General features: G+C 34.9%; 1 protein-coding gene across 6 annotated transcripts; it reads right to left on the reverse strand.

Moving 5' to 3' along the window:
- Nucleotides 1–6,013: 6,013 nt before the first annotated feature.
- Nucleotides 6,014–11,096, reverse strand: LOC115960991 (threonine--tRNA ligase, mitochondrial 1-like). 6 transcript variants are annotated; one of them, XM_031080028.1, is made up of 8 exons: nt 10,744–11,096; nt 10,411–10,648; nt 10,264–10,335; nt 8,590–8,628; nt 8,199–8,271; nt 7,333–7,395; nt 6,354–6,514; nt 6,014–6,259 (listed from the first exon to the last, which is right to left on the reverse strand). In XM_031080028.1, the coding sequence occupies exons 1-7, from the start codon at nt 10,980–10,982 to the stop codon at nt 6,453–6,455; spliced, it is 786 nt and encodes a 261-aa protein (XP_030935888.1). In that variant the 5' UTR covers nt 10,983–11,096; the 3' UTR covers nt 6,014–6,259; nt 6,354–6,452. The 6 variants fall into 6 exon arrangements, with proteins under 6 accessions (XP_030935888.1, XP_030935889.1, XP_030935891.1 ...); XM_031080029.1 differs by having other exon boundaries at nt 10,264–10,323; nt 10,744–11,095; XM_031080032.1 differs by lacking the exon at nt 6,014–6,259 and adding an exon at nt 7,482–7,565 and having other exon boundaries at nt 6,485–6,514.
- Between the last annotated feature and the right edge of the window lie 440 nt (nt 11,097–11,536).

The raw sequence follows: 11,536 nt of genomic DNA on the forward strand, positions 1-11,536 counted from the left end.
TTTTTTTTTTCCTGGGTAAACAACTAAAAAAATTTTAATTATTATATATAAATTTTTTTTTTTTTTTTTTGGGTCAGGGTGTTCCTGGGAACACCCTGAACCCAACGTGGCGTCGCCACTGCTAGAACCTACTCAAATATGCACATATAGGACCAAAGATGATTGAGTAGCTTCATTATTTACAACATATGTTTAAAAACTATCTATACGCTATACAAAAAATTCTTTCTAAATAGTTGGGTATGCTTTCCAAAAAATTGTCAAAGTCAAGCATGCTCTCCAAAAAATACTGTCAAAACGCTGTCAACTACGCAATTTCTGTCCAATAACAGCGCAAAAAACCAAGCATGCCTCTAAAAAAATATTGCTGGCATGCACTCTAGAAAATACTGCCAAAATGCTATCAACTATGCAACAACTGTCCATTAATATGGTGCTTTTCTTGGGTTATCAATATTAGGATCTGCAGAAGCCTGCAAAATATCCTACCAAATATAAATATATGTATGGAAGAAGAACAAAAAAAAAAAAAAAAAAAGTAAAAGCTTAAGTTGTGGTAAAATTCATAAGGACTATGCACATCTGATTCAAGCCATAAAATCCAACGCATTCTTGTCCATCAAAAAAACTACAACTACTACACATGACATTTAAAAAAATTTATATTTCACTTTTATACTAATGGTAGTAACTGGTCAGTAGGATATTAGACAATTTATAAGGAATGAAAGTAATTGGTTTGCAAGGTATTAGACAAAATTCAAAAAAACTATGCATACCTGATTCAAACCGTATAATCCAACAACATTGTCTTGTACAATAAAATTACTACTACCAAAGATTCCTACATATGATAGATGGCCAAATTTATTTTTCACATTTATAATAATAGTAGTAATTGGTTGTTGGGATATTAGACAAATTTCAAAAGGAATATACATACTTGAGTCAAACCACCGTATAATCCATCGCCATGGTTTTGTCCAACCGAATTACTACAACCGTAAGATTCCTACATATGACAAAATAGTAATGTCCACCAAATTACTACAACCATAAGACTCCCACAACCAGATTAATGTTTCATTTTTTTTAAAGGGAATAATTTTCTAGTAAGATATTAGACAAAATAGCTAATTACTAGCATCACACTTGATCAACCAATAGTCTAGAGTAATGTCCAAATAATTGCAAAAGATCATATTTTGGCTTCAAGTATTTCTTCAACACGCTATTTATTGACTCACTACGTTGGGTGTTTTTCATATCAGCAGTGAACATATGTCAACTAATACCATAGCCCATTTCTCTTTCACAGCAAATATTTTAGTCAAGCATTCATTATCAAGTAGATCATATTCCTTAAGCATATTATTCCATGCATCTAACCATTCATCTTCATAATCATACACACAATTACCAAGATAAGATGCAAAACAATTTGATGAATGAAATACATGATTTAGATGCTTAGCGGCATTCTGATAAATATGCCACACACACAAATGATGATTTGATTCAAGAAACACCTCGTCTATTGCTTTAGCCATTGCAACAGACTGATTTGTAAATATAGTTCTTGGTTGCTTTCCTGACATTGCAATCAAAAAAGTTTCAAATAGCCACTTGAATGAAATTATAGTTTCATCATAAAGTAAAGTTGCACCAAAAATAATTGATTGCTTATGATGATTAACCCTAATAAATGGAGCAAAGGGTCGACCATATGAATTTGTTAGATAAGTGGTGTCAAAACATAAAACATCTCCAGAGTGTCCATAATCAACTATAGGTCTAGAATCACCCAAAAAAATATTATTGATTTGATTATCATCATCAAGTTGTATCGAATAAAAATAGGATGGATTTTCTAATTGCATCTTTTGAATATAATCCATCACAGCACAGCCATCTCCTCTCTTTAAAGCCTCTTTCCTCTTGGAATTTACATTATTTTTATAGTCAACACTCAAAAACCCGAGATTTTCATAACCACTAACTTGCAAGCTCAATAAATCTATGGTTTGTTTTATTGATACTCTAGATTTTTCTGCAACATCTGCAAAAGCTTTTTGATCTTAACATATGTTTCATTGGAAAAGAAGTAAACTCATGGTTATGTTGTTTATGAAAAGAAACAACTTCTAACATACCATCCTTTTGAAGTTGACATGTCATTTCTGCTAAACAACCTATCCGTGTAATTGGGTGATGGAAAGATACATGTTCTCAGTGTTTGTCAACAACCCGTCCACCTTCTCTATTGCAACAAAACAAGCTTTACAAAGTGAATTAGTTCTTATTGCCACTAAAGTTACTTTTTCTTGCAATATAGGTTTTTTCTTGTAGTGAGCATAATACTTGAACAGTTACAATTGGGATGCCATTATAGGACAAAACCATCCACCTTAGCAAACCTTAAAGTTCATCATCATCATCATCATCATCATCATTATCATCATCATCATAAACTGTATGTATGTGAAAACCTGAGTTAGTATGATAATAATAATAATAATTTAAGTTTAATTTCAAGGAACTTAGAAAGTATAGGGTGATTGGAATTGCTTTCCCATGGTGAGCCAAAAGAAAAAAAAGAAAAAGAAAAAGAAAAATGGGAAGCATAGTTGAGATGGTCATTACTAGTTAATTTATAGATGGATACTTCTTCCACAAAGCTCTCAATCAAACATTGTGCATTTGTTTGATTGAACTCATCCACATCTTGCTCATATAATAAGCTGACCCCACAATTGAACACATCATCGCCAATCGTACTTTTTTCAGTCTCAAATGTAACCTTAATTTGATTGCATATACCTTTCCCAGCAATAGCAAACCAGTCATCACGAGACAAATACAATAGGCAAATACCGTTTTTATGACGTATCAAGGTAGTAAAAAGTTCAAAGGCCCAGTAATTCTAAGGCATATCACCAAGGGCTATCACATGAGATCTAATAACACATGATTCAAATTCTGCAGAACTTGATAGGTATACTGATTCCCAGAGAGCAAATCCTATCCATTTACTATTATACCAATTTGAAGGCAACTCTATGCTTATTGAATTGGTCACTCTTTGAATCAAACATGACGGAATAATTATCAGAAATTCAGTTCTTGATCCATTCTTTTCCTTTTTGGAACAAGTTCCATAAACGGTTTTACAACAAAGGAGTCCCTGTATCCAAAACACAACTATAGTAATTGTTGTTATTTAACAATGAGAGAGAGAGAGAGAGAGAGAGAGAGAGAGAGAAGAGATTACCTGTAGGAAATGGAACAATATTTTAAATTCCACTAGAATGCCTTTCTCATCATACGGACGCCACTGGGAGAAAGGTTGTGACCAGCTACTCAGTTTGACCGCTAGTGACCATTTTAGGGAATAACAACACATAGCATCTATAACTCTTACGGTTGATGAAAGCCTTGGTAAATATTTTAGTTTTGAGCAAAAGAATAGATCGAGTTTTTTAAGTGACCTCAAATTATGCATATTGCTAGGAAGATATTTGAGATTTGTGCAAGAACTTAGGTCTAATATGGTAAGGGCAATCAAACCCTCAATTGATGAGGATGGTACTTTCTTAATAGCAGTCCGACACAATATAAGGTTTGATAGGCTTTTCATAATTCCAATAAATTTCGGAAATTAACTAATTACTGGGCAATCCTCAAGGTCAAGATCCGTAAGGGACTGCATTTCAGCAGTCATGGTAGGAAGATCGATGAGTGATTTGCAATGTTTCAGATGTAAATACTTAAGCTTGCTGAGTTGTCCAATAGATGGGTGGATCTGAACCAAACTATCGCACCCAGAAAGATTCAGTTTCTCAAGTATTGGAACACCTGAAAAGTCAGGTGTCCTAATGAGTTCGGTGGAATAACTAAGATCAATGAACTTTAACTTTGATGAAAGCTGTTACCAAAAAAAAAAAAAAAAGAGTTTCAATTAGATGTAGAAATTAATTTAATAAGTAAAGAATTCTTTTAAATTAAAACAGCATTATAATGAAAGGAAGAAGCTCAAATACACTGGGAGTGTATTTGTATTTGTAGCTACACTTAAAGAAAAGAGAAATTATTCTAAAATAAATAAATAAATAAAGAAAAGAGAAATATATATATATATATATATAGATTGGATATTCAAATTAAAGCATGAATGGATCTTTTCAATATCTCACTTAGGTTCATCACTCTCTCTCTCTCTCTCTCTCTCTCTCTCTCTCTCTCTCTCTCATTTTCCCATTTAGTTTTGGTTCCCTTATTCGCAATAGTGATAGTTTTGTGTCAATTAATAATCTTCGCAACTTCAATGGTTTAGTTTTATTTATTTTGACCACTGCACACCCTTGGTGCGATGGTCACTCTACAAGTATAAATATTTGTGGGTTGTGGGGGGCAAGGGCTGGGGTTCAAGTTTCCAGGAGGGAGCTTCACACACATATACACTTAGATTAGGCTAAAGTAGAATTCTATCTTGCATAAAAAAAAAAGTTTTATTTATTTTGAGTTAATATATTTTGTGTGTGTGAGATTTAGTATTGAATTTGTAAAATGATGGTGGGTAATTCAAAATATTGGTGTTATGATATTGGAACTACCAAAAATAGTAGACACTGAGCCACTAAGTTATTGGAATGTTTTGAATTGGATTAGGGTTGGTAGATTGTTCGTTTTATTCATACCCATAAAATTTAAACAGGATTTTTTTTGGATATCTGGAATGCTAAATAGAGTGGAGTATCTATTACATCATAGTTCTGTTTCATTTCATGTGAGTTATAGAGTATTTTAGAACAATAAAACCATAATAATATCGGAGCCACAATCATTAGTTGCAGCATCAACAACAAAACCAAAAGTTTCAATTGGTCTGTCACATATATACACTTAGATTATGATAGAGTAGAATTCTATCTTGTATAAAAAAAAAATGTTTTATTTATTTTGAGTTAATATATTTTTTGTGTGTGAGATTTAGTATTGAAGTGGTAAAATGGTGGTGGGTAATTCAAAATATTGGTGTTATGATATTGGAACTACCAAAAATGGTAGACATTGAGCCACTGAGTTATTGGAGTGTTTTGAATTGGATTAGGGTTGGTAGATTGTTCGTTTATTCATACCCATAAAATTCAAATAGGATATTTTTGGATATTTGGAATGCTAAATAGAGTGGAGTATCTATTACATCATAGTTCTGTTTCATTTCATGTGAGTTATAGAGTATTTTAGAACAATAAAACCATAATAATATTGGAGCCACAATCATTAGTTGCAGCATCAACAACAAAACCAGAAGTTTCAATTGGTCTGTCATTTGGTTTCACATTCAATTGTTCTTCTTCTATATGTTTACAAACAATTAAATAAAGGTATCCTTAGTTGAAATGTTAACTAGCAACTCTTACCCATGTACAAAAACTGTCACTACAAAAAAAAGGTCCTCTGGCCGCGTTTTTAAAATGCGGCTATATGTCAAAAAAACGTGGCTATAGCCTATAGCCGCGTTTTTTTAGGCCGCGCTTTCTGATGTGGCCTAAAACCTGTGACTATAGGACTGACAGTCCTATGGCCGCACTTTTTAACCGCGGCCCAAGACCAGGTCCTATAGTCCCGTTTAAAACGCAGCCTAAGGGTCTGGTCTTAGGCCGCGTTTTAAACGCGGCCTAAGGTTGTGGTCTTGGGCCGCATTTTAAATGCAGCCCAAGGTTTAACCTTAGGCCACGTTTAAAATGCGGCCTAAGACCAGACCCTTAGGCCGCATTTAAAAAGCGCGGCCTAAGACCCCTGAATTCCTGTTAGGAATTTGTCTATAGCCGCGTTTTTTAAAACGCGGCTATAGTTTTTTTTTTTCTTTTTATTTCCTTTCTGGGCAGATGAGTTTTTACAAACCTGCTTATGTTTTACAAACCTGTCACACATACAAAAAATTCCATCTTGTTGCATGCAACAAAAATAACAAGCCAGAATTTCAAGTAAATTAAATATCAAACTAGAATTTTCTCAAACCTGTCACAAATCAATATCTCTAACGAATACGGGAAAATTATCAATCTTTAAGGAATATATAGTTCAATACAGCAGCAAAATGGAGGGAAAAAGTTTAAAGTCCATTTGACACAAAAAAGATGTAGCGAGCATCAGACATCATGTTTACAATATTCTTTCTGATACAGCCAAAAAGTTATACAACATACAATCTTAAAATATCCACGAAGAGTCCTCACTGTGATGTAGCGCTATCCTGAATATATTATATACATTGTATTAGTAGCACATAACAATGCATTGCAATAAACAAGCAAGTTTCATTAAATTAAAGGCAAAGTTTTTATTACCTGAGAAATTGCTTAAACTGCGCACGTTGCTTTGTAACATGGCTTCTTGTATGGCTCTCATGCCCGACATCATTTCATCCATTAAGCAAGTAATTTGTTTTAATTATATTCGTAGGGACCCACAATAATGCATGCTCCTAACCTGGCCACTAACTTCACATCTGTACAATAGAAAAAAGGAGAAAGAAAAGGTCTTTGATATTTCATATATCATTTAAGCAATGAATATATAACAGTAGAATCAAGATTGATACCTAACTTTGATTTGCTTCTTTAGTAGTCTTCTTCACAGAATATATGTACATGTGATATAGATGCTAAAAATAAATAAATTCTCCCAAAAAGAGAACCCATAAGAACTTGGTATCACTCAGTGGATACTACTTATTACTAGAATTCTGTCTAAGCTATCTTCAAATCTGTAGAATTCCATATCTATACTTCTAAAGAGCAACAGTGATTATTACTAGAAGTATTATTTGCAAAACTACACAATGAAAAAAACCAAAAGAACTTTCGATTAGTGGCATCCCAAGCTTAGAACTCAAAACCAAAATCAAAATGTCAAAACCTTCCAATTAATACCAGAAATTGTTGGTGTAAGCACCCCATCCCCAATTACCATACAAGTCCCAATCAAAGCTAGAACAAGTAGTAACCTTTGCAACACTCTGTACTTCTCCAATGTCAACTTCAATTTCCACCCCATATTCCTCTTATTGGACTCAATTACAAACAACCTTTATGTTTTTTTCAAGTAGTTCAATTACATACAACTAATGGACAATATGCAACAAATCAGTTAAATAGGCAGCAAAGACAAAATTAGTTTAATTTAATTGGTTCATTGGATTTTTTCATGGTAATCTATATGTGCATTATTATACTCCAATGGAGACATGGATGTTTTAAGAAAGAAATATGAAATATTTATTACTAAAAATAAAACTAGTTTAGTGAACAAGGAAAACACCCTTACCGCAATGTGATTGTAAACCGGTTTCCCATGAGCTGGCCAAGAAGAAGTCCTTCCTTAACATAGCTGGACCAAAATGCAGCTATAAGACACGTATGCATCACGCAACAAAAAGGTCAATAAACAAAGAAATAAGAACTCATTGACCTTACCAAAAGTCACCCACTTTGATATATACCAATCAACCTTTCATTAAGAGCAGCTAATCTACTTGCATGCTGCTTGAAAGCTGTTACCTGGAAACACAAAAGAGAGACTACGCTAGTACATCCTTCTCCAAATGAAGTATTAATTTAACTACTTAATGACTTCTTTCAGCCACCACTAAATGGGTCATGACCTTGTTCTATTCACCTAAGTGGGAACCTAAGAGTGGTAGCTTGAATACTTAATCAAATAAATAATAATAATATATGTAGAAATTCCCATGCACTTGAAATGCAGATATGGAAAATCTAAGTGTCAACAAATGAAGAATCCAGCACCAAGCAAGCATGCAAGTAGACACCTCATAGACAAGTGTCAATTAAAGAGAAATGAAGCAAACTTCTATAGTATTCTTGAAGCTTGTAGTCATCCTAAAATCCTAACACATCTATATATAGATGTGAGTTGTAAATGAAGTTGTAACATCCGAAAAAGAAATAAAAATTGCAATGTAATAGAGTTTCAGCAATAGAGTTTCTACAATGCTATGTTTTTTTATATCTAGCACAACAGCAACTTAAATACTAAATTCTACTCCTAGCCATATTGTTCTAAACTTGCACCCAACAGTTTCATGCCATAACCTACCCTAATTCCTATTTGTATTTGGGAGGAATGTTCCACAAAGCTAAGCAATTTCCAATACAAAAAAAATTACATACCTGGATGCCAAGCATCTTTCCTATCACTCCTAAGGCCTCCTGTGTGTCCGTGTTCCCCTTGTAAAGATGAAACCTGAGCAAATCAATGTGGTAATTATCGACATTAGCATAGTAAACTCCTTGATTTCGTTCAAAACTGCATTAATTTCATATGAATCTGCCTATATTTTCATACAAATCAATCGCAAATAAAAGCATTCCCTAAAGCCTTTGATCTAGTCATTCATATTACTTGTTCATCCACATTTTATGTTGCATTTTATTAAAGTGACCCAATTCCAAGGTACATTTTCACCCCAAAAAAAAAAAAAACAAAAGTTAAAGGTAAGAGGACCAAATACTACAAAAAGAATAAAAGAACCTAGCTAGCAATGGAATCTACAGAACTGACCTGTAAATGAGAGACCAATGGAGGGAAATACCCACTTTCCTGAAGACAATCAATTGAAAGAGAAAAATAAATTTGCATAATTCACTCTAAGATCTCTAAATTTTACCATGCAAGAAGGTAAAATCTGAGGCTTGCACAATGAACATAAATTTTAATCCTAGTCTTGGTTTGTTTTTTTCCTGCTGCTCCCCATAACCAATCCCAGATTATCCATGTTGTTATAACCACTAGAGAATATGAAGTTAGTAGAGTCATGATCAAGGTGATGCCCCAGAGGCAAGCCAACTAGAATTCTTGTCACTAGAGATCTAAAGATTCTAAATTTCAATAAACCTGCTCTATCCCTAGGCATGGTAGGCCTCTGACTCTAAGGCAATTTGGCCCAATGTCTATAGGGACGGTTCCTCATGGCCACCTATAAAGCCTTTTTATGTATTAATGCAATTATGTATATGACGATGTTCACTTATAGAAGTTTAGTTGGCTAATCATCCTCACAAATTGCAATGGAGTAGTCAGAAGACTCAGAACAAGTAGTCACCTATATGAAGCCTTTTTGTCTTAATGCAATTATGTATACGATGCTGGTCGCTTATAGAAGTTTAGTTGGGCTAATCAATTTCACAGTGACTCCGTTTGCCATATCTTAAAGTCATCCAAATAATAGTCCTCTATGTCCGCTTCAATGTGGCAATCATTTTACTTTATTTCTGAAGCTAAACTTACATCTTACCACTTACGACTAAACTTTCATGAGTTGTTTTGTTTCAAAAATTAACAAGAAGTACACCTTTTAACTAATGTTTTTAGAATACTGTTGATTTACAATTTTTGTTCAATGAGACAAACCTTTTAAGAGTAATGCTACATGTCTACATACATTCAAACATTGAGTTAACAAGCTTTTACGCACTGATAAAATTTTTTACTTAAAGCAGTTGTGATTATTTTAAATCTCTAGAGTTGTTGTTTAAAGAATCTCTGAGAGTAAGTACATATTAAGAATGCTAACCTCGGTCAAATCAAAACATTATAGTAATCAGGAAGTATTAAAAAATATAATAAGCAAAATGTTGGCTAGTTGAACTAAAATTATCTCTAGCAAGACTTTAGATAGGTTCAGATAGCCAAAATTGTTAGGCTGGTTCACAAATCACCTTGCCAGCTTTTGCATACTAACTTTTCAATACAATAATGAGCAAGTCCTATGGTATTGATGATGGGTCAAGAACTTATACCATACCATGTGCGAGGAACTGATTGTGTGGAAAAAAAAAAAACTAATAGCAAAAAGGAAAGCAGAGAGATACTTCCATGGATACATTATTACAGAAAGAATTATATTCTTTATTGTATTTCACAATTTTCCCTGTTTAAATGTTTTATTCAACAGGCAGAAGACAACGTGCAAGATACTCCGCCCTATTCCATCTCGATTCGATTACACACGGCATAAACCCAGCCTCCTAACAAATTTTTAGATTAAGAACAAAATACACTTATGTACTAAAATAGTAGGTATATATGAAACTAGAGTAACTCTTTAACCTCTGCAGAACCCAAACCCACAAACTCAGGTCACCCCTAGTTTCAAACTCAAGGTGAGCTGCCTTCCAAAAAGGAAAACCACAAACCACAACATTTTGATTCACAAAAATCATAGCAAAAATTTACCTCTCCCCTTGTAGTACAGGGTCCAATACATAACTTGCACCCATACTCTTGCTCAAGCGACTGCATCCAAAATTAAGCCAAAGATTCAAACTTTCTCTTCAAAAAAAAAAACCCAAATGCGAAAAATCGACAGTGCAGAGGTCATACCTGGCCGAGAATGTGAGCGCTGGAGTGCCAGAAAGTGTCGCGGCCTTCGTCGGATTCAAAAGTGAAGAGCTTCAGCTCACAATCAGACTCCAAAGGCCTAGACATGTCCCAGAGAACCCCATTGACCTCAGAAATCAAAGCGTTGGCAGCCAAACTCTTCGAAATCTCTCTCGCAACGTCCAATGGCGATGTCACCCACTTCTTCCCTTCCTTCACAGTCCCATCCGGCAACGTAATCCTTCAAAAAAAAAAAAAAGAAGAAAATTCAAATCAGAATTGAGTGAGTGTGAAAAATTCTAGGGTTAGGGTTAGGGTTTTTTTGGAGAGATGTACTTGATGGGATCGGAGGAGAGAGAGAGGCATTCGGTGAGGAGTTTGGCTTGGATGGATTGGAAGAGCTGGATGCGCTTGGGGATGACTTGGTTCAGGTAGGATTCGTCTTTGGGGTGATTATTGGAGGCCATGGTGGCGGTGACCGTGGAAGAGAAACGGCGGAGAGGAAGAGAGAAAGCTGAGGAGTGGCGGCGGAGATGAGAGGAAAGTGCAGCCCTGAGTTTAGAGCCGCATAGCATATGGGGAGGTTTTTGGGTTTTGCCTTTGCGTTGTTTGGAGATTGGAGGTTTTAGTGTGAGGGTTAAGATCGGGCTTGAGAGATGAGTCTGATGTGCGATGGGAAAAGGCTAGGGTTGAAAAAAAGGGTTTGCCAAAAAATTAAATATGGAGGTCCTTAGGCCGCGTTTTTAGCTCAAAAAAACGCAGCCTAAGGACCCTTCTATGGCCCCGCTTCAAAAACGCGGCCTAAGAACCGTCTATGGCCTCGTTTTTAAAATGCGGCCACAGTTAAGGAAAAGAAAAAAAAAATTTTGCCAAAAAATAAAATACGGAGGTCCTTAGGCCGCGTTTTTAGCTCCAAAAAACGCGGCCTAAGAACCCATCTATGGCCCCGCTTAAAAAACGCGGCCTAAGAACCCGTCTATGGCCCCGTTTTTAAAATGCGGCCATAGTTAAGGAAAAGAAAAAAAAAAAAGTTTGCCAAAAAATAAAATACGGAGGTTCTTAGGCCGCGTTTTTAGCTCCAAAAAACGCGGCCTAAGAACCCATCTATGGCCCCGCTTAAAAAACGCGG

The sequence above is a fragment of the Quercus lobata genome, chromosome 9, assembly GCF_001633185.2.
Source record: "Quercus lobata isolate SW786 chromosome 9, ValleyOak3.0 Primary Assembly, whole genome shotgun sequence".
NCBI lineage: Eukaryota > Viridiplantae > Streptophyta > Magnoliopsida > Fagales > Fagaceae > Quercus > Quercus lobata.

Excerpts from the sequence above, each read along its gene's own strand:
- LOC115960991 (XM_031080028.1), bottom strand. The coding sequence starts at position 10,982 with ATGCTATGCGGCTCTAAACTCAGGGCTGCACTTTCCTCTCATCTCCGC. Across the intron at positions 8,629-10,263 it reads CCTGTACTACAAGGGGAGAG|GAAAGTGGGTATTTCCCTCC; the intron begins GTAAATTTTTGC and ends GATTGTCTTCAG. Across the intron at positions 7,396-8,198 it reads GAAAGATGCTTGGCATCCAG|CTATGTTAAGGAAGGACTTC; the intron begins GTATGTAATTTT and ends ATTTTGGTCCAG.